Here is a 19,868-nt window from a genome sequence, read left to right as displayed (position 1 = left end):
TCTATCAAAAAAACCCCAAAAACCCAACAACCCCACCCCTGTAGATTTTAATAGAATATTTTTAACATAAAAGATCGTTTAATGAAACATTAGATACTAAATTAGATTCTCACTGTCCTGTGCATTTCAGCAAATGAGGATAAAAAGATGAACCTGATGAGTCTGCAGACAGTTGTAAACATAATTTACTAGTGATATAACCTTAAATCCTGTGAGAACTCATCTTTCAAAATGTAACATATAAAAAGACAAAGATGCTTTGACTGACCTTTAATTATCATCACAATGCTGACAGAAGCTGTTAGACTAAAAATCCCTTTAATTTCTTCAGAGAGGATGCATTCCATTAATTCATTTAAAAATGACCTAAGGAAAAAAAAGCATAAAAATACGTTATAATCCAAGTCTGTTTCAAAATAGAGCTGAACAGAATATGTTTGTAATTATGCTCCCCTGCCACCAGAGCTTCAAAGACACCATGCAGGACAAAGCAGTGGTGATGGGGTAACTGAGAATATCAGAGTTAGCAGAATGGTGAATTACTTGAGAAGAAAATAAAAAAGTTTGTAAACAGAAAGCAGCTGCTAAGAGAAATGAAGAGCTCATGGTACATTTCAGCAAAGTCAATCCATGAAAAAACTACTAGTCTGCTGAAATTTATCTCACATTATTGGTACTGAAATTTCTAATTTGAATTAAACCAAAGTTTAAAAAAATATGTTCTATGACTCCAATGGTTTGTTAGTAACTACTCATGCTGAATTAACACTTTGACTTAAAATGTATTAAAATAGATGGATTTCCAATTACAATCCAGTGCAGATCATTTATAACTAAATATAGTCCTGAAACACTTCCAAACAGCATTTTAGTTATTGAAAGTATGGACAGAGCAACAGAACCATGACAACTGTTCATTGCCAAATCTGAAATAAATATGTATCTCAATATGTATCTTAAGAGACTCACTTTTAGTAAGACATGAAAGTATTACCAGCAAACTCTAGTAGTGTTTTGGGACATATGTCAAGCTAAGAAAAATGAAACAAGGGAGTCACAGAAGGGGTCTAGCAACCAAATTAAACTGCAATACGGAATAAGACAATACTACAGAATGCAAACACTACTTGGTCAGTAGTGTTTATGGTAAAAATAACAAATTTAACTCAGAAGCATTCTCAAACCCAGAGAAAAATAAAAGAACAAGAGGGATAAAGCAGGAGACGGACAAGATCTGTAATCCTCATGCTCCTCAGAGCACAAAGCTAAATGCTCTGTGAAGAATTAAAGGGGAAACAGAGAGCAGTCATGTTGTAATAACTTTCCCTAATATATTTCAAAAAAACTTTAGCAATATTATTATGTTACCAAAATGGAACACCATAAATAGCCAGCTCTGACTTCAATTGTTCTTCAGGTTTTTAGTGTGCTAAGATATCAAAATGAAACATGCAGTTAAGAACCAATGCAGTAAACAAGCTTTGCAGAAGCTCAAATATTGCTTCTAAAAGCTGAAAAAGATGAGAACTCTTTAGGTTCAGAAATAACTATTATGAAGTTGCTCATGTATTGCATCAGTTTGGATCAATCTGACCAAACACTGAATCTATTTCATATTGCTCTTAAATTACAACTGATAGTCCTTGGATCAGAGCTCTGATTCCATTGTTATCACTCTTTGGGTCACTAAGCACACTCTGTAGCTCCATGAAGGAACACTGTAATTTCATTAACCTGTAATAAGACTCACTGCAGCTGCCCTTCCCCACCTCCCTCTGAAAAAGGGTCACATGAGCCTGCAGGCAAAGATAAAATAGAACAGAACAATAAGCTCTTTAAAAATACATATAAGCAACAGAGGTAAGTAATTGGTTCCTACACAGATAGTTCCCTGGAAAGGACACTCACACAATTGGCCAGATATTGCCAAGACTCTCAGTATTATCCCTGCTATGGGGACTGAAATTCAAGGATAGAGACTGGCTGATTAGTACTGAAGACACAACAGATGCTGCAGAACTCAGAGCAGGTGTGCTCCCAGGACACTAAAGCTCCCAGAACACTAAAGCTCCCATCAGATTTCGAAACGTCAAAGGCTTTCCCGTTGACATAAAGATTTCTGAGAGATTGAATAATTTACTATTGGACTCTGATTATGGCCAATCAATACAGATTTATAAAAGAATACAGCCTTAAAAATAGTCTCACTTCTGAGGCACCAGTAGAAACAGATGGAAATGATCTCCTAACTTAGATCCTCTTTGCACCAAAATGATAAATACTAGTAGATGCATGTTTTCCAAAGTACTCATAGAAACAATTTGGTCCAAACTTGCAGTTTGCTAAATCAAGAATGGACAAGAATCTCTTTGACCACTACAAGAAAAAGTTTCAGAAGAATTAATTGATTTTCTGCATCTCTTTTGAAAAGAGGTGTGTAAAATAATTTTTTCACTAAAAGACAACACCTTGATGGGCAGCTGCTGCCTCAAGATTTGGATAATTAGCTGGACTGTTGCTGGACTCTGAAGTCTTTTGTTTTGCAAAATCAACTAGAACTAGAGAAGGACTGAGAAAAAAAAACCACCTCATGACAGAAGAGAGGGATATTCACTGCCTCTCAGATTAGGAAGTTAAGAATAGGAATTAGTTGTGGTAAATCAGGGAGAAAGAAAGGACTTCTAAGTCCCTTTATGATTTAAAATAAGTCTAGTGTATATAGCCATGTAAATAAAAATCAAATATGAACAAACTAAGCAAAATGAAATTCCCTTGTGACAATTTTAGAACATAATCAGGGCCCCACTAAATATAGCAATTAAAAAACCCAATAGTTAAGTTTAGCCTTACTTTTGGAGGATTTTAGGACTCAGGATACTTTATTTTGAATGTTGTAACTTTAATACATATAGACTCATTGCAGATGTTCAATTAGAGGATTAATTCTATTTCTGGCAAATATTTTATCTCATCTAAATACCTCTGTACTGAGGGGACTAATGTTTATAAGTATCTTATGAAAGAAGCAAGCCAAGATGTACAATGAAAGAACTCTTTATGATAAACAATCTTGTAAATAAGAAGTACTCTTGGTTAAAAAAAACTCAGCAATCAATACCTACAGGCAACATGTCAAGAGAAAGGGATTATAAAGTAGTCCAGGTAAAATTAATAAGCAACTAGTTCTTCAAAATTTATAAATTAAAACTTTATAGACAACCTATAAACTGCTCTACCTTAGCAACAACCTTGGACAAATTAATATAGAAACATTTACCTGACAACATTAACTGACTTCATAATTATGGCCATTAAACTGCTTGAAAGAGGGGGAAGGTCTGAAACAGTCCTTGGTATAGTGACATCTTTTTCACTGGAAGCCTAAAAAGAAAAAAGTCAGCAACTGTTGCAGATCAAGAAATATATGTATGCAGAAAACACTGAAGCAAGCCTGTATTTCAATAATTACACTAACCAAGACCTATCCTGAAATAATTGGAACATTCACAAGTGTTCTTTGAATAGCTTTAGTCCAACTGTGTTGTGTCCAAACAAACAAAACTTATTTCAATTAAAAGAGTAAACCTAAACAACATAAACAGTATTTGTACCAAGGCAAATATTCTCTACAGTTTTTCTGACTAGAAGTTGCATTTAACTACATAGACACAGCCTATTAAACACAACTGAGTACCTTCTGTGGCTCCAAGCTAAAGTGTGCATACCTGATTTCTAAAAATAACTTTGGTGACAGTGATTTCCTGAATCCCTGCTCTTTTTGGTATCAAGTTCTGAATAGCATGGTAAATATTTAGTTAGAACTGAATTTTGATTTATTATTACAATGACATGGGGGCAGCAAAAACCTCAGCCCAGATGAATGACTGGAATGAACACTCATAATTTATGAGTATGAATCTCCAGTATCATTCAAGCCCCTAAATGTTTACTCTGCATCATCTGTAAAGAGCACTTGTCATCCCACAGCCCCCCAGCTGATACATCCATGTCTGCAGGTAAACATCTGCTATTGTCTCAGCTCCTCGTGGAACACAGGACCTTGGAAGCAGCTCTGTTGTACTCGGTACTTTCTGGCAACTGTTTCTTGCTCTATTTGTGACACATCCAGCAACCACAGCAAAAACACAGCCTCTGCTAAAGAGCCTCTGCTCTTCCTTCTTAGTTCTCAAAGCTTCCAGTCTCACTAATTGTATTTGCTCCTAACACTTCATGCATTAGGAAATGCATTGGGAATGTCACCCTTCTCCTTCAAGGACAGTAATGGTTCCTCGGACTTTCAGAACATAAAACAATTTCTGTCTATATATTCTTTTCAGAATTAGAGATTCTTTCTTTACTTTCCAAAGAAACTCAGATATTTGGAAATCATCTAGACAAAATTGAAAGGAATCAAAAAAAGGATGCAGTATGAGAAGTGTCTCTATATTGAAGCACAGAATACAGAAGTGATCAGTGCCAAGCAGGACATCAGCCTGCTTTGGAACAGGATTACTGGGCCTTAGGGGACCATTCCAAGGAACTAGAATCTGTCAGAGATCAGTGGCTCACTTCCAAAGTCCCCTAATGCTGGGTGAGATGAAGTGAGGTACGTTTAGAACCTCCTGTCCTCTTTCCCTGAGCTCTTTTTGCTGAGCACAGCATTGCATGGTGTGGAATAAGCCTGTGATCAGTTCAGGTCAACTGCCTCGCTGTGTCCCCTCTCAGCCTCTTCCCCATCCTCAGCCTGCTTGCCTTTTTTTTTAGGGTGGGGGTGAAGGGAACAGAGAAACCTTGACACTCAGCAAGCACTGTTCAGCAACAGCCCAAACTAACTGTGTGTTCTCAACAGTGGTTTAGCCACAAATGCAAACCACAACACCACAGGGATTGCTGGGAGGAAAGTTGACTCCTTCCCAGCCAGACTCAGCACAAAAACAGAGAGAAGGAATATCTCAAAAACCATGTTGTTAATGTCCAACACTGCCCAGTTTCTAAATTCTTCTGTCAGAGGCAAATAGTGAACAAGGTATCAGGGCAACTCTGTTCTTATACAGCTGTAGTCATAAATCTGAGAGATGAACTGTAATATGAAATTATGGCAAATAAAATTTCCTGTTTGCTCCATGCCAACACACACAAATCATCATCTGCAGTACAAAGATCAACCTTTTAGATATAGCTCTGTTGTTCCAACATAATGTTCAAAAAGCAGTAAGTATAAAATAAGAAAATTAAAAATAGTCAGGATTAACTTTACCATCTGTAGCACACAATTTATGTCTGCTACTACTGCAGCCAGGAGAGTGGAGAGTACACCCTGGTGCACTGCTGGGAATGATGAATGCCAGCACTGCAGTGCGTGAATGAATTCTCCAAGAGGCATCTGAATAGCGTGAATCAACTAAAACCAAAAAGAAAAACAAATCTTTTTTCAGATTGCTTGAGTATAACTGAAATATTTCAGCAAGCTTCTCTGTGAAGGAGTGCAGACCACACCTTGAAAGTTTCTGAGATCTTCTAGTCACTTGGGATCAGAGGCAGAATCAACAATGTTTGGGAAGTCTACTCATAATTTGAGTGTGAGAGAGAAAAGAACAAAAAAATGGTTGTAGCAAAAAGGAACTGAATGATTTTCAGAAGTCATGAAAAGCAGATCATCAAATTTTCCAGAGTGATCTATTTACTCTCTGCTGTAAAAAAAAGAAGCTAACTTTTCTGTGAAGATGTGAGATCTTGAAGATTTTTAGGGCATCATACATATTTTGAACTTGATATCATTCAAGCTGAAAGAAAGAAATATAATAACTGCCAAGATCATAACATATCCATAAACAAATTCTTTGTTCTGGATTGAGAGAGTTCATTTAATTGCAGATAAGATTAACAGCCTAGAAGGATTAGCACAGTCCAGGATAATTTGCAACAGAACACACTGTTCTTCAGTTTACTAGTTCTTCAGTCATGATAAAGCCAAAATGGATTAAAAAACCCTACTAATAGGAAAATTTAATCACAGAAAAATTTAATCACGTCTACTCAAACAGTAGGTAATAGTGAGGCAACAGCCTCAAAGTGCCTAAGTATAACACATTTGTATAAAAAGTATGGATTCATCTACACATTAAGTAGCAATTTCAACCGTAATATGATACCTGAATCCCTTCTTCCTGCTGTTTCTTGAGTCTATGTGCCACACATTCCAAAACTTTCTGCAAGACGTTCTGTACAGTGTGGAAAAGATTTGCCACTTCATCTGTCTCAGTATTCTGAGTTAAAGAAGCTTCAACAATTTCTTTTAGAGCACACAGTAATACTGGAGCACATAAGCCACCTCTCTCTAGAGAAAGAGATAAATACCACAATTGTAATGCAATATTTTTCAGGTACAAGCTTAGAATGAAACTCAGTTACATACAACAAATAGAGATAGTTTACAAGTGTAGACAATATATTTAATTCCTGAATATCCTTAGCTGAAATTTTCATACGGTACAGTTAATATTTTAAGTATGAATCCAGTGTTCCCTCCAATCACTGAAGGTTAGGGATTAAAAATGCTAATATAAGTCGGCTAAATATAAATGAAGATGTTGATATTAGTACAAAATATGGTACCTGTCTGTATAATGGGAAGAGCCATATCTAGAACATGTGCTTGAAACGTGAGATTTCCAAGGCCAACCATTATGACATCTTTACATACTGTCAGGTAGGCCTAGAAGAGAGATGCAAAGTCATATGAAACCCAAAATTTATATAAAGTAACCATTCAGTACAACCTAAAAATAAAAACACAAACTCCTAGCCAAGTTTCCCTGAAAGCTGGTTTATCTACTTGGAGTTACTCTGTTCCCACCTGTTGAAAAGCAGGAATTCTGGCCAGTTCTCCAAATGTTTCCATTGCCCTTTCCTCCAGTAACCAGTTTCTCAAAAGGCAGTAAATGCTCTATCTTTTTTACTCAGGCTCACATCAGAGACATTGACACTTAACATTTACTGAGGCAGAATGTGACATCCCCACCTGTCCTGAATAGCAGAAGCCAGAACAGAAAAAGAGCTTTTCCCTCCAGACACACAGATGTTACATTGTAAAGAGATTATGATAGGAATGTACAGACAGAGTAGAGAACTTTTAACCAGCCTGTGTACATGTGAGCTGAGCTGTTCAAGGACACTGACAGTGACTAAAGTTAGCCAAACCTTTCCTTTCATCAAAATCTGAAAGAACCCATAGCTCAGTGCTAAAATCCACCTTGAATTAAATGGTATGTGGGAGGGATGTAACAGAAAACAATTGAAAACTAGCTAAACCCCCCATATTATATCATCAAATGATTTTTGATCAGTGAGGGGCATTCCAGAGACACTGGAAGTGATGACACTGGGGTTTGAGTCAGAGACTCTATCAGCCCCACAGTCAGCACATCAGCAAATCAGTGGCCTAAAGAAAACAGCCCCTCAGTGAATCCCTGCCCAGAGCACTAAGTGCTAAACTGAGTAACAAACCAAGCAGATAAGGAGGGAGAAATGGGAAAGAACGGGATGCCTCACAGGGAAAGTCAGAGAGAAATGTAGGTGTGAAAAGAAGAGACACTCTGGTCCTCTCACATACACAACAGTATTAAAGAAGGAACTGTAATTATTGTATGCTACATGGATTTTTTGAGAAAAACTAAGTCTGCTTCTAATGCCAGCATTGCTACTAAGTATACACTCCAAACAATTAAAAAGCACAATCAATATCTCATTCTAACAAAAAACAGTATACAAGGTGAGAAGCAAATAGGAGATGCTTTAACAAGCATGTGGCTTATTACAGGAGATGCAAGAGGCCTGGATTCTCTTCTTGACTTCCAGACAAGTCACATCAGTCCTCACAACTCAGTTTCTCCTCTGGAAATAATGATGCAACCAAACTTTAAGATCTACTAGTAAAGATCGTTGTGTTTCATTGTTGGTTAGCCAAGAAATATGTGAGATGGGTCTACCAGTGACCATCAGTCTTTCTTTTTGCTTATCAATAAAGTTTTGGGTTTGTTTTTTATTCAAATCTAGGAAATTGATCATAAACATTCTGGTAATGCTGGTAAAGATTCCCTATTTTTTGTCTTGCCTTTCAATAAGGTTGAGTTCTGTGCCTCCAAACTTTTGAAACACTAGAATGAAGTATACTGAATTCCTCAGATTATAATTTTAATTATTTCATTTGGGAAAGCAGAAAGGAAAGAAAGGAAGGAGGAAAGCAAGGAAGCAAACAGATTCATAGAACAGGTTAAGTTGGAAAAGATCTTTATGGGGCATGAGAGACTGAAGACAAGAATTACTTGTTAGAAACCTCAAATTTGGAATGTTCTAGAACGTGCTAGAAATTTCTTGAGAGGGCATTTAAACAAGTGTAAAACATCAATCTTGTTCCATCCTCACTTCAACAGATATGATGAGAATATATATTATGAACTGGGAGATGAAAAAAAAAATCTAGGTAAGAACAAGGTTGATACCAGCTACTTGATTTAATTGCTAGGATATGCAAAATTATGTATTTATAAAATATAAAGGTTATAACTCAAAGTGATTTAAAGAAAAAAAAGTGTGTGATTTTAAGCACAAAGGAAATAGCTCTTTCACTTGCTGGGCTGCACTAAGGCCAGTGCCCTGTTTGTCAGCACACCAATTGCTACACTTGTGGCTTTTCAGATTAGTAGATTAGCAGTCGTTTGATTTATGTTATAAGAATCCTCTAACCTGGATAATTAATTCAGAAACACTACTGTGTTTTGAAATACCATCCTCTTGATCACTTGACAGTATAAAAGGTACAACTTGACTTTCTATCCAAGCACCTGTCTCCTTCAAAAGTGAGAGGCAATCTCCTTCTCCAGAAAACTGGAAAAAAAAAGAAAAAAGGTTTACCAATTGTCTTTCCAGTTATTTTGGAATTTCCAGCTTATTCTGAAAGCTACAGCCATACCTTGTGCTGAAGATGAATACTCAATCTGCAAAAGAGGCTGAAGGCTCTTAGACTAGTTGCTTGATTCCAGCTACCAGAATCTGCATTAGTTCCTCTAAGGATTGAGCCAAGAACCCTCTGAAATATAAAGGTTTGCATTTATATTTTTCAGAAAATCCTTTCAAATGTTTCTTTTCTCAAAAGTTTTAAACAGTAAAAAAAAAAAAACAAACGAGAAAATAATAAGAACAAGAAATCACCAAACTCAAAAAAGCAACAAGCACACTTTCAATTATTCCACTTTGCAATGTCATAACTGATTTTCAGACTATTTCTTATACGTATATTCCAAAAGTCAGGTCCCTTAAAAACACTCATCACTAGATCACAAAAGTGTTGAGACACCTAAAACTGACAAGCTGGTTAAAATCTGCCATCTATACACAATCCTTAACTACTATACTTCTAGCATAGTAGGAAAACCTTTTTCCAGAGGGAGAGGGGATCATGAATGTTATTTATTTATTCTTGTATGCCTTTAATTTGACTCAGGCAATATACGATGTTCAGCATTCTTTTATAAGCACTGCTTATGCTCAGGAGAATACCACCTTTGCAGCACTGAGGATTTTCAGAAGTTTCTTCAGTTTCTTTTTATGAACAGAAAGGAGGCAGTCACGATTGACAGGATGAGTCAATAAATAGTCAAGGTAATCAATTGCCAGTTCTGGTTTTGATTCCTGTGTTACGTGGATCTGCACTCGGCGCCCAGATGTTTTAACGCTCTAAATAAGAATGAAGCACAAAACCAGTGCAATACTGTTAGTATTTTTACAACAGATAGTTTTTAGTATTTTGTTTATACTCATTTACTTACTTATTTATTGAAGTTAGTACTTTACAACAAATTTCAAAGCAGAGTAACATTTATAATGTCTCATTCTATTAAAAATAAATATGCACGACGCCTTTACGTAATCTTGCAGTTCCTGAATTCTTTGACCTATGCATATGCACACCTTTCTTGGGGTCACTGTGTCAGACAACCAATCACAGGCTAATTCCATAATATGCCCCACTTGACCCCAGCGACACATGCAGTCGATCAGGGTAGAATATTTGCTTTGGTCAGCTCCACTGTTAATATTTCTGAGTCTGGAAATCACACCACAGCTTAAAAGAAAACAAACAAAAAGAGATGTGTTAGCTTTACATCCATTAAGTGCAGAAAAATCCAAAGAAAATCAATTAGTGTAATACAAAAAAAAAGATTCACCAATGGCTCAGACATACTTGCACATCACAGATTTTGCTAACTTATCGCATTTTTTTAGTGGATTAATTTATCCAAATGGGCACTTAATACATCAGCTTGTGAAACATTAGCAAACACAGTCAACAAGAAATTTCAGGTAATTCATATTTTGTATTTCAAAATAGTACCTGAATGTAGGAACAGCAGCAATGGGCATAAAGGATGCCAGAATAACCAATGGAGTCATGCAACGCTCGTCCTAGGATAAAAAAAAGAGTACACTGTATGAGGTCCATGTCCAGGTACACACAGGCACACAAAACTAAAGAGAGTACTGCAAAAGTATGATTACATTTTCTCAAATTAAGGATTTCCCTTTTTTCATTATAAATGGAACTGAAAGAAGCTCATAACAATATGTGGCTTGCAATCGAAAGGTGTGATTCCTATTCTCAGGTCAACTATCAATTACCTTATCATTCAGCTTTTTGAAAAACTGCCAGAATAACTACCATGAATAATTATGGCTCTCTTAGATCCATAACCATTGCAAAAGAACTACCAACTCTACCTTACATTTTTTTGCCAGCAATGACTAATGTTTAATTGCACAACCATGACACCACCTAACTCCTCTCAAGGAACTTAAAATGAATATTCATTCACATGGCAAATTTTTGAAAAAGACTCTGAAGGAAAGAGTGTGTATACAACAATGGTAATGTTAAATGCACTGTTACTCATTACAACATGTCCTAACACACAGTCTAGGCCATGACAATCTCACTCAGGTTATACAGAAACCAATCTACATTAAAGACTCTTCAAAAATTGTGTATCTGTATGTCCCAGCTTCATGTAAACAGTCAAATGAAATTACTACCTACTTACACATTCCAAGTTCTAAAACCTTCTCAAAAGTCATATTTTTTAAAAAAACATTTAAAATGTAGCTTTTTCAGGAAAGAGACAGGCTGCTTCAGTCTGTAATTCTTTTAGAAACTAAGCCTCTGATGAGAGGTTCTTTTAGATCCAAGCTGCTTACTCACTCTAACAACATCAAAGAGGTTGATTGCTACAGCTGGATATCTTGCTGTTCACTAGAGCCTCTCTCTCAGGAGGGATGTTACATCCTCTACCAAAAAAAGGTTTGGAATGTCTGTGACAACTTCCAAATGCTTTCAGGGTAGAGAGGGCATTTGGTATATCTGTGCTGCAGAATATGACATAGCAATGAACTGCTTTTCACTCCTTGATTATCTAATGCAAAGTTAAAGTATAACAGCCAACATTACTCAGTATATTCAGCACAAAAGCCACCAACTGAAAAACAGATATCCAGCAGGTAATCCTTCCAAATGTACTCCAGGTGCAGCAGACACTATTAGCCATCTCAAAAGACAGTATCCTCCTCAAGAATAACACTAAAACAGTTAAATAGAGCAAGGAGACTGAAAATCTGAAAATGACTGATTTTAAATAATTGCCTATATCAAACCCAAACAATAAATAAGTGCATCAATAGATTATTAGAGAGTAGATTCAAATTAGAAGAAACCAGAGAATCATAGAATGGTTTGGGTTGGAAGGGACCTTAAAGATCACCTACTTCCAAACCCCCAGCCATGGGCAGGGACACCTTCCACTTGACCAGGCTGCTCAAAGCCCCATCCAGCCTGGCCTTGGACACACCAGGGATGGGGCAGCCACAACTTCTCTTGGGCAACCTGTGCAAATGTCTCACCATCCTCACAGTAAAAGATTTCTTCCAATATTTAATCTAAACCTATTCTCCTTCAGTTTAAAGCCATTCTCCATTGTCTTGCCACTACATTCTGTTGTACATCTCCATCTTTCTTGCAGGCTCCCTTCAGGTACTGGAAGGCCACAATTAGGTCACCCTAAAGCCTTCTGTTTTTCAGGCTGAACAATCCCAATTCTCTCAGGCTTTTCTCCTAGGAGAGGTGCTCCAGCCCTCTAATCCTCTTGGTGGCCTCCTCTGGACTCACCCCAACAGCTCACTGTCCTTCCTGTGCTGAGGCCCCCAGGGCTGGAGGTAGCACTGAGTGGGATCTCACCAGAGCAGAGCAGAGGGGCAGAATCCCCTCCCTCGACCTGCTGCCCACACTGCTTTGGATGCAGCCCAGGACACAACTGGCTTTCTGGGCTGTGAGTGCACATTGCTGGGTCATGTCCAGTGAAAAAGGAGCCTCAGCTGCTTCAGGTGTCTGTTGCAGCAGCTGGGACAACAAATGGTGGTGGAAGAGTTTGGGGGGCAGTGGGTAGAAAAACACATGGACTCCCACATACACTGAGTATTTATACTGCAATGGCACATTTTCATTTACTGTTTTCCAAAAGTTCTAAAAACATTCAAAAGAACAGAATCCAAGAAAAATCTTACAAGGAGAGCAATTTATTGCATAAGTATTTCTGAGTTGACTATTTAGATAATGGCTTATCAGTCAGACACTGCAAATGGAGAATAGCTCGTACCCATTTGTAGAATTCCAAGAAACTTGCTATTTTTTATGGTTTATAGCAACAATGAAAAAGAATACTTCATCCTATAAAAGTAGATAAAAGATATAAAACATGAAAGCATCTGAAGAAAAAACTAGGAAAATGTAAGAAAACCAAGTCTTTCTTTACCTTAAATACTTTAAAATATTCAGGAAGTACAGAAGCAAATTTCCTGATAGCATAATCTTTGACCTCTGCATTGTGTTCTAGTGCTTTGTAGATACTTTTCCAGAGAATTACAATAATCTCCAACAAACTTGCCATGCTGGCCACATCATTTATGGACAACACATTATCCAACACCTGAAATACAAACACTTAGATGATATTACCTATTATATTCTTAAATACAAATTGAAGTTAAAATAATGTTTCAAAAAAGCCCTGAAAAATCCTTCTATTCATTTTACAAAGGTATTGTGGTTGCTGTAGAACATGAACTCCACAATTCAGTCTTACTCTCTCTAACTTCACATATCTTGCAATGGTAATTTTTTGAATAACTTAATTGCAAAATCAAACCAATTTATTATTAGTACTGGAATTAGGGTGCTTCATATTCATTCTGTTTTATCCTATCTGCTTCACCAAATTTCTGCTATTGCAGGACATGAAAACATGATAATGGTAGTTCTCCCCTTCTAATTCCACAGATGCCTGAGGGCTTTCCCTTAGATTTCTGTCATATCATTAACTGCCTATGCCTCAGGTGAAGCACCACAGGAAAAAACAAGTTACTAGAACTTAGCATAAAGTGGACTTTCTTACACTTGTGTTCTCCTTTTCGCTTTCATCATTGTCATCCTCCCCACTATCACCCAGACTCTCCTTCCTTGCTTTCTGGATGCAGGCGTTCAAGCAGCGCCGAATGGTGAGCATCAATTTAGCTACATTTAAACAGAATGAGAATAAATTAGAAATGTACTATTTTTAACAATGTTGCTAATAAATGCTTCTAATTATAAAGCCGGAAAGCCAGTATGTAAAAGCAGGCAGCAGAACCAGAAATAACCAGGAAAAAAAGGAGAAAAATTCCTTGTAAAAGAAATGGAAAAATGTGAACATGTTTTACATCCTCAAGTATGAAGAAGAAATGGCAACATTATCATCAGGTTCTATAATTTTACTGGTTAAAAAAATATACTAAAAAAACCCCCAAAACCAACCACCACCTTATCAAATCTGGATCAGAGGAAGCTCCCACAACTCCTACCTTCATCTGGAATAGCTGTTAATGACCCACATTCAAGAACACATCCCATCCTATGGCAATTCCCATTATTTGGAAAAGATGTAGTAGCCCAACCATCGCCCTCCTGAACGAGGAGCTCAGCTCTAGATAAATGAAAGGGTTATGCCCACTCTGGTGAAAGTACAACCAGCTGATTTCATAATCATGTGATTTCTAACTCCCCTACCAAGGTAATCAGTCAGGAGGACACGGCTTGGGCATTTCACCCAATCACTTCATGCTGACTACTTGGGTTTTATCAGTAATTTTTTCCTGATTTTACTTGGTTCAACAGCACTTTTCTGAAAAGGAGCAACATTCTGTGAAGTACATGCCCTTCTCCCTGAAACTTTCTGAAGCTTTTAAATGAAAGGAAGGCTTTTCAGATTTTCTCCGAGCAACTTGAAAATACTGATCCGCAAATCCCAGACAATCAGATTAGCAGACATAGATGTTTTTCAGCTTCTATAGAATCTTTCACATGAAGATCTCAAATCACTTAGGGCACAGGGGTATTTTGTTACATTATTTCTACATGAGAAATATATATCAACCGAGAGAGTTTTAAGCTGCATGTGAGGAGAATGGGGAGCAGAGGGACCCGGCTGGAGTGGAAGTACTGCACCTAAGAGGAGAAATGAAAAGCTTTGAAAACTCATAAGGTTTTGTACTTTACCTATATTAGTGGGGGCAGTATATTCATAAGCATATTGATAGAACTTTCTGGCTGCTGCTGGATTCATCTGGATGAGAGTGACGCAGCGCTCACACCACACGTCCTCGGGTTGGTTGGTGGGAAAGAAGGAGTTGAACAGGAGGTTCACTATGCGCCGGGACACGGGCCGTGAATCCACCTCCAGACGAGTCAGAATATCCTCCATGGGACAGATATTCCAGAACTGGAAAAGATATTAAAGGAGAAAAAGGTATTAAAGGAGTTAAAAAAAGACAGAGGAAAAAACAATCACCTTCATTAAGTGTTTTCCATGTCGATAGTCTCAACAAATACGAGTAGCATTTACGAGGACAGCAAGAGCAGTTTTTATTTTTACCAACCACCAGCATGTACTGGGCTCACATTCTGCTGCAGCAATGCTACTTTGCAGTTCTGATGCACCTCCAAATCTCCTGGTATCTCTGACATACTGATAAAATTCTGGGTCAAGCAATTCCAGCTCAATACACCTGCAATGCTAATGCAATTCCGTAGATACAGGGAAGAATTATTTACTCTACAAAGATATCTCCACAAGATACAATTATTTGTCATTATGTGCCATGCAAGCAGGACCAAACTACCTACCAGGATTGTACACACCCTAAAATCCTGTATAGAGCAACACCCTTTGCAAATCCATCCCAAACCATAAGTGCATCCCATCCTTGGCAGAGCTCTAGTTTATTTGTACACAGAAATCAAAGGCTGTGAAATCCCAAAGGAATACACAGCTTGTTATGACACCAGTAACACCACTCACACCTGCAATTTTTTTTAAAAGATCCTGAATTGATTATTCTGTGCACTTCAGATTAAAACAAAAAACTAAAAGAAAGGTTTCTTGGCATTGAAAAAAAATGTTTTATTCTTAGAAGGAATATTTGCAGCAGCTAATTCCCCATGAGTTCAAACTATGGGCATCCCTACTAGAACTGTCATAAGAAGAAGGCCCTTGTAGTAACTATTAAAGTGATCCCAGGACTTACCAGAGATACATATTACAGTTTTTAAGTAAATAGGAATTTACTGAAAAGTATTTAACACTATGATTTTTTTTTCTTTTATGTAAATTTGATCCTTCCTTCCTCAAATAAATCCCTGAAGCTGAGGATTATCTTTTTTCCTCTGTCTATAACAGCAGCAAATTCAATAAATCAGAATAAATCAGAGAAGCCAAAAAGATAATTTGTTTGAACCTTCATACTGAATGACAAATAACTTTAAAACAATAACTTTTTTTATACATTTAACAGCAGCATGAATACTTTGTTTTTTCAGAGACTGTACACAAAGTAACAACATTAAATAATCAATATAAAGCATTGTTGATATTCGATACAAGTTAAAACAAGCTTGACTATATTTTACTATACAGATAACTGATACTAAGGGATCAAGTCATGACTGCAGGTGCCAGTCCTTCAAACAAATCATACTGCTATGAAGAGTTAAAACCCAGCACCAGAAGAAAGTGCTGAGTACCTGTGAGGTTACAGAGTGATGTAGAAATGAATATTAAAAGAATCACAATAAGATTATAAAATATTAGGGGATTATGCTAGCTGAGTATTTTTAAAATAATAAATAATAACAAAAGAATACAGTAGAAATCATGATTAAGATTTCAGAGCCCAACACTTTCAGAACAGGTTCTGTGATCTTTTGTTTCTTCTGACTGAGTAAACCAAGCCATACATGTCCCAACACACAGGTCAGCAGAGCACTCAGGATACCACGAATATTAAGAGCATTACTACAGCAAAGCATGTATTTCTTTCCCTTTAGGAATACTGCAGTAGTCTCAAAATGTACTTCTTTTTTGTTTTAAATAAATGCCTTGATTTTATCTCCTTGCTACTTATCAAGCATCACATATCCCACCTTAGCAGCCTTGGTAGCCTTAATTTTCAGCAGCATGTCGACGTAAGCCACGCGCACTTTCTCCGAGTTGTCACGAAGGCTGTGTTTGGTCGCTGGCAGGAGCTGTTCCAGTAATGGATGGCTGAGGTTGTTGTCCAAAATTACTGGTAGGCACTGAAAAAAAAAACAAAACCAGAAAAAGTAGGCTTGAAAAAATATCTAGGCAAAAATTGCTGAACTGGACCATGACACTTCTAAGGTTAAATGAAGCAGGGACAGATACTGCACTTGCATATTTTTCTCGTACTATTCTTTAGCAAAAATTGATTTTGTTATTTTAAATTTCCGGTGAACTGTTCAGTGAACTCATTTCAGCTGAAGGAGCTTTAGATTTTCACTGGGGCCACGGTCTTGCCTTCTACCTGAGAGCACACTGTCAACTGTTTTTTGTGGTAGCAATACCAGCTCCCTAAACTGTGCTGATTTCAAATTAAAAATACATACTATTTCTCCAATTTATTTTTAAATCAGCACTCTGCCTGTCCAGTATAGCCCCCCCATGTGGCTGTAGAGGAGCAAGTGAGGATTAGCATGAAGATTGCTCCAGTTTAAGGCTGAACTGATACAGACACAAAACCTTCAAGTGAAAATACTGCTCAGGGAGTTCATTTTTCTGTCCAAGCTTTCAGTTATTTATCATGTGTCAGAAAGATGTAGATGAACTAATTCTAACCTACTGAGCGATGCACAGGAGGAGGCATTACCAGAGAAACAGTGTGGAATTATATCCATCCAAAGCTCAGAAACACGAAGTGCGATACAAAATCCTAACTGTGCACGTCTTGGGACATGCTAAGACCAGAGACTTGGAGACACCCTGGAACTTGCCTGCAGATGTTGTCAAGTCTAAGCATCATTTCTAATAGCTAAAATAACTGAATTATCAGGTCCAAACAATGTCTGTAAGACTGGAAATTCAAAGCAGCTGAGAGTCAGAAAGCCACCAGTTCCTATTTTCAAAGGCATTTGTGTATTCCAAATGCGTGGCTTTTATAAAGCACGTAAAACTTCCAGGTTTTAAGAATTTTATTGCCTAAGTTATTTTGCAGGACGAGTTATTCCTTGCCTTAAATGATACTAGAAACCTGTGCATCAAGTAAAATATAAAAATGACCAAAACTATTTTTAATTTAGAAAAGTTGCTTACTTTAAATACAGAGCATCGAACATCAGCAGATGATACATCACATGCCAGCTCCCCAGTTATCTTTTTTAAAAGATCAGCAACAATTACTGAAGGAATCATCTCCCAGTATCTGGATGTTATCTGAGTAACTCCAAGGATCCCTGTAGAGCGGACAACTGGATGAGGATCTTCCAAGAGACTCTAAAACAAACAGAAGAATAATGTGAGCATATGCATTATTGTGACCATATTGCTGTCTGACATGAACCTGTCATAAACAAAAAGCATTCCACTGCCTTTCAGTCATTATGCAAATTGTCAGACAATAAAAGAACTGTAATATTATTAGTCCTTCAAGGCATTTTATTATAAAGCAAACTAAGCAACTTAAATCTAATGCAAAATTAATACACCTATTGGTCAACTTTTTGAATTGGACTTTTGAAATTTATTTTTTTTATTAAATCATATTAAGTCTTACATTTGTGATTTAATTAAGAATATTTAGACTTTTACTAATATGAGTTTACACTGATCACTGCTGCTATGCAGCAACATAAAAACTTTGAAATCCATTCAATTATCAGATGTTTACTCAGGATTCCTAAATATTTTCTTAATGAAAATACTATGCCCATTCTCACCCATCTAGACTGGTAAGGCATTTTTTAGGTTCTTATCTCTATTATACTTAATTTCAGAACCATTTAGAAATAAAATACTCATCTTTCATTGAACGTTTCCATATTAACTGTAAAGCTCTCTTTACCAATCCTAGGTCTAGTCTTTCAAAAGCATCTCTTATTTAAAGATTAATGAATAACCAACCCTAATATTTCCTTTTCAGACTTGAAAATGATGTATGCCATCTGCTATGAACATACTATGGAAATTTAAAATATTAGTTTATTTTTGCATTTTCTGCAACAAAGACCTGTATTTCCCTCCAAATACTATCCAGAAGTTCCATAAGTTTTAATTGCATCAAGAACTTATTTTTGAGTTAGCTTTGATGAAAGTTTAACTTTTAACATTTTAGTTTCATTAAAACTTACAAAAAGCTCTTCAAACTGTTTCTGAATTTCATTGTCCATCTCTTCAGCATCAAAACTGGGATCCCGAAGAGGAAAAGCATCAACAAACAAAAATGCTGCGTTTGCTCGAACTTCTGAGTTTCTGGCCTGTTACAATGGAGGAAAAAATATTGTTTCAATAAGGAGAGACTTAATATCCAGAGGCATATCCTGTCAAATACTGCTCTCCCAACACTTTTAGCAAGTTAGTGTTTTTAATTAAGTAGATGGAAGAGAAGAATTTATAAATGCATGGGAGAACTTATGATCACATATGAGTTTTAATGTGTTACTTTACACTTCCACCCGTTCAGTAACACCTGAGTTATTGTTACAATTAGCTTTCAAAGAATATCAACTTCAGTGACCCTGAAGAGTCATAGTCAGAGCCCTTCTGCTTTCTGTAATGCTGAATAAATTAAAAGCAATTGGGACTTCTCTTGGTTACCTTAAAACTCCTCTTCAGGGCAAAAGAATCTTGAATTCAAGCAGATTAAATTACAGAATTAATTACCTTGCCTGTCAAGAGACAGGTGATTTAATTGAAAAGCTCAAGCCTATTTCTTCTAGAAAACAGTATTTAGTAACCAAGCATCAGAAAACCTGGAGAGCAACTTATCCAGCATAAACATATTATTCATTTCTGCATCTGTGCACAGAAGGAATGTTCTGAGCCCCAGGCAGCTCATCAAAAATCAAAAATCTATGGCAAGCCTCACAACCCTCAGACATTATCCCATTTGTAACAGTTTTTAGTGTATTCCAACATACATTTTACTGTTTGTAGAGTCCCAAATGCAAAGAAAAATGAAAAAGGTGGATACTTAGACACTCATTCAGTGAAAGATAACTGACCTTGTGGACTCTTAAAGGACAGAAAAAGAGCAGGCAATGAAATGATGATGAAATACAAGGCATCTCAGGGAGAAACCTGAAATCTAACCATCAAACTACATTTTATTTAGCAGAGATAGCAGTGCAATGATTAAGAGCCTCTGCCAACTTCTCTTGGAAAGAGGGAAGGAAGAAATTTGTTCAGATTTTGGGTCTAAATTAAAAAAAAAGAAATATA

The 19,868-nt window shown here is 36.8% G+C and overlaps 1 protein-coding gene across 2 annotated transcripts in view; it reads right to left on the bottom strand.

Moving 5' to 3' along the window:
• The window catches only part of NCAPG2 (non-SMC condensin II complex subunit G2), a 44,476-nt gene that overhangs the window by 8,173 nt on the left and 16,435 nt on the right, over nucleotides 1–19,868 (bottom strand). For both annotated transcript variants that reach the window (XM_064638015.1, XM_064638006.1), the window contains exons 11-26: nucleotides 18,779–18,904; nucleotides 17,745–17,924; nucleotides 16,559–16,711; nucleotides 14,636–14,858; nucleotides 13,497–13,615; nucleotides 12,858–13,031; nucleotides 10,394–10,464; nucleotides 9,970–10,123; nucleotides 9,562–9,735; nucleotides 8,972–9,088; nucleotides 8,746–8,886; nucleotides 6,616–6,715; nucleotides 6,153–6,337; nucleotides 5,258–5,401; nucleotides 3,278–3,381; nucleotides 269–366 (exon numbers count right to left, since the gene is read on the bottom strand). In XM_064638015.1, the coding sequence (XP_064494085.1) occupies nucleotides 269–366; nucleotides 3,278–3,381; nucleotides 5,258–5,401; nucleotides 6,153–6,337; nucleotides 6,616–6,715; nucleotides 8,746–8,886; nucleotides 8,972–9,088; nucleotides 9,562–9,735; nucleotides 9,970–10,123; nucleotides 10,394–10,464; nucleotides 12,858–13,031; nucleotides 13,497–13,615; nucleotides 14,636–14,858; nucleotides 16,559–16,711; nucleotides 17,745–17,924; nucleotides 18,779–18,904 (2,263 nt within the window). The remainder of the gene's footprint in view (nucleotides 1–268; nucleotides 367–3,277; nucleotides 3,382–5,257; nucleotides 5,402–6,152; nucleotides 6,338–6,615; nucleotides 6,716–8,745; nucleotides 8,887–8,971; nucleotides 9,089–9,561; nucleotides 9,736–9,969; nucleotides 10,124–10,393; nucleotides 10,465–12,857; nucleotides 13,032–13,496; nucleotides 13,616–14,635; nucleotides 14,859–16,558; nucleotides 16,712–17,744; nucleotides 17,925–18,778; nucleotides 18,905–19,868) is intronic.

This window comes from Pseudopipra pipra, chromosome 1, assembly GCF_036250125.1.
Source record: "Pseudopipra pipra isolate bDixPip1 chromosome 1, bDixPip1.hap1, whole genome shotgun sequence".
NCBI lineage: Eukaryota > Metazoa > Chordata > Aves > Passeriformes > Pipridae > Pseudopipra > Pseudopipra pipra.
Note: the sequence above shows the minus strand (reverse complement) of the source record. Positions and strands in the feature narration are given on the sequence as shown.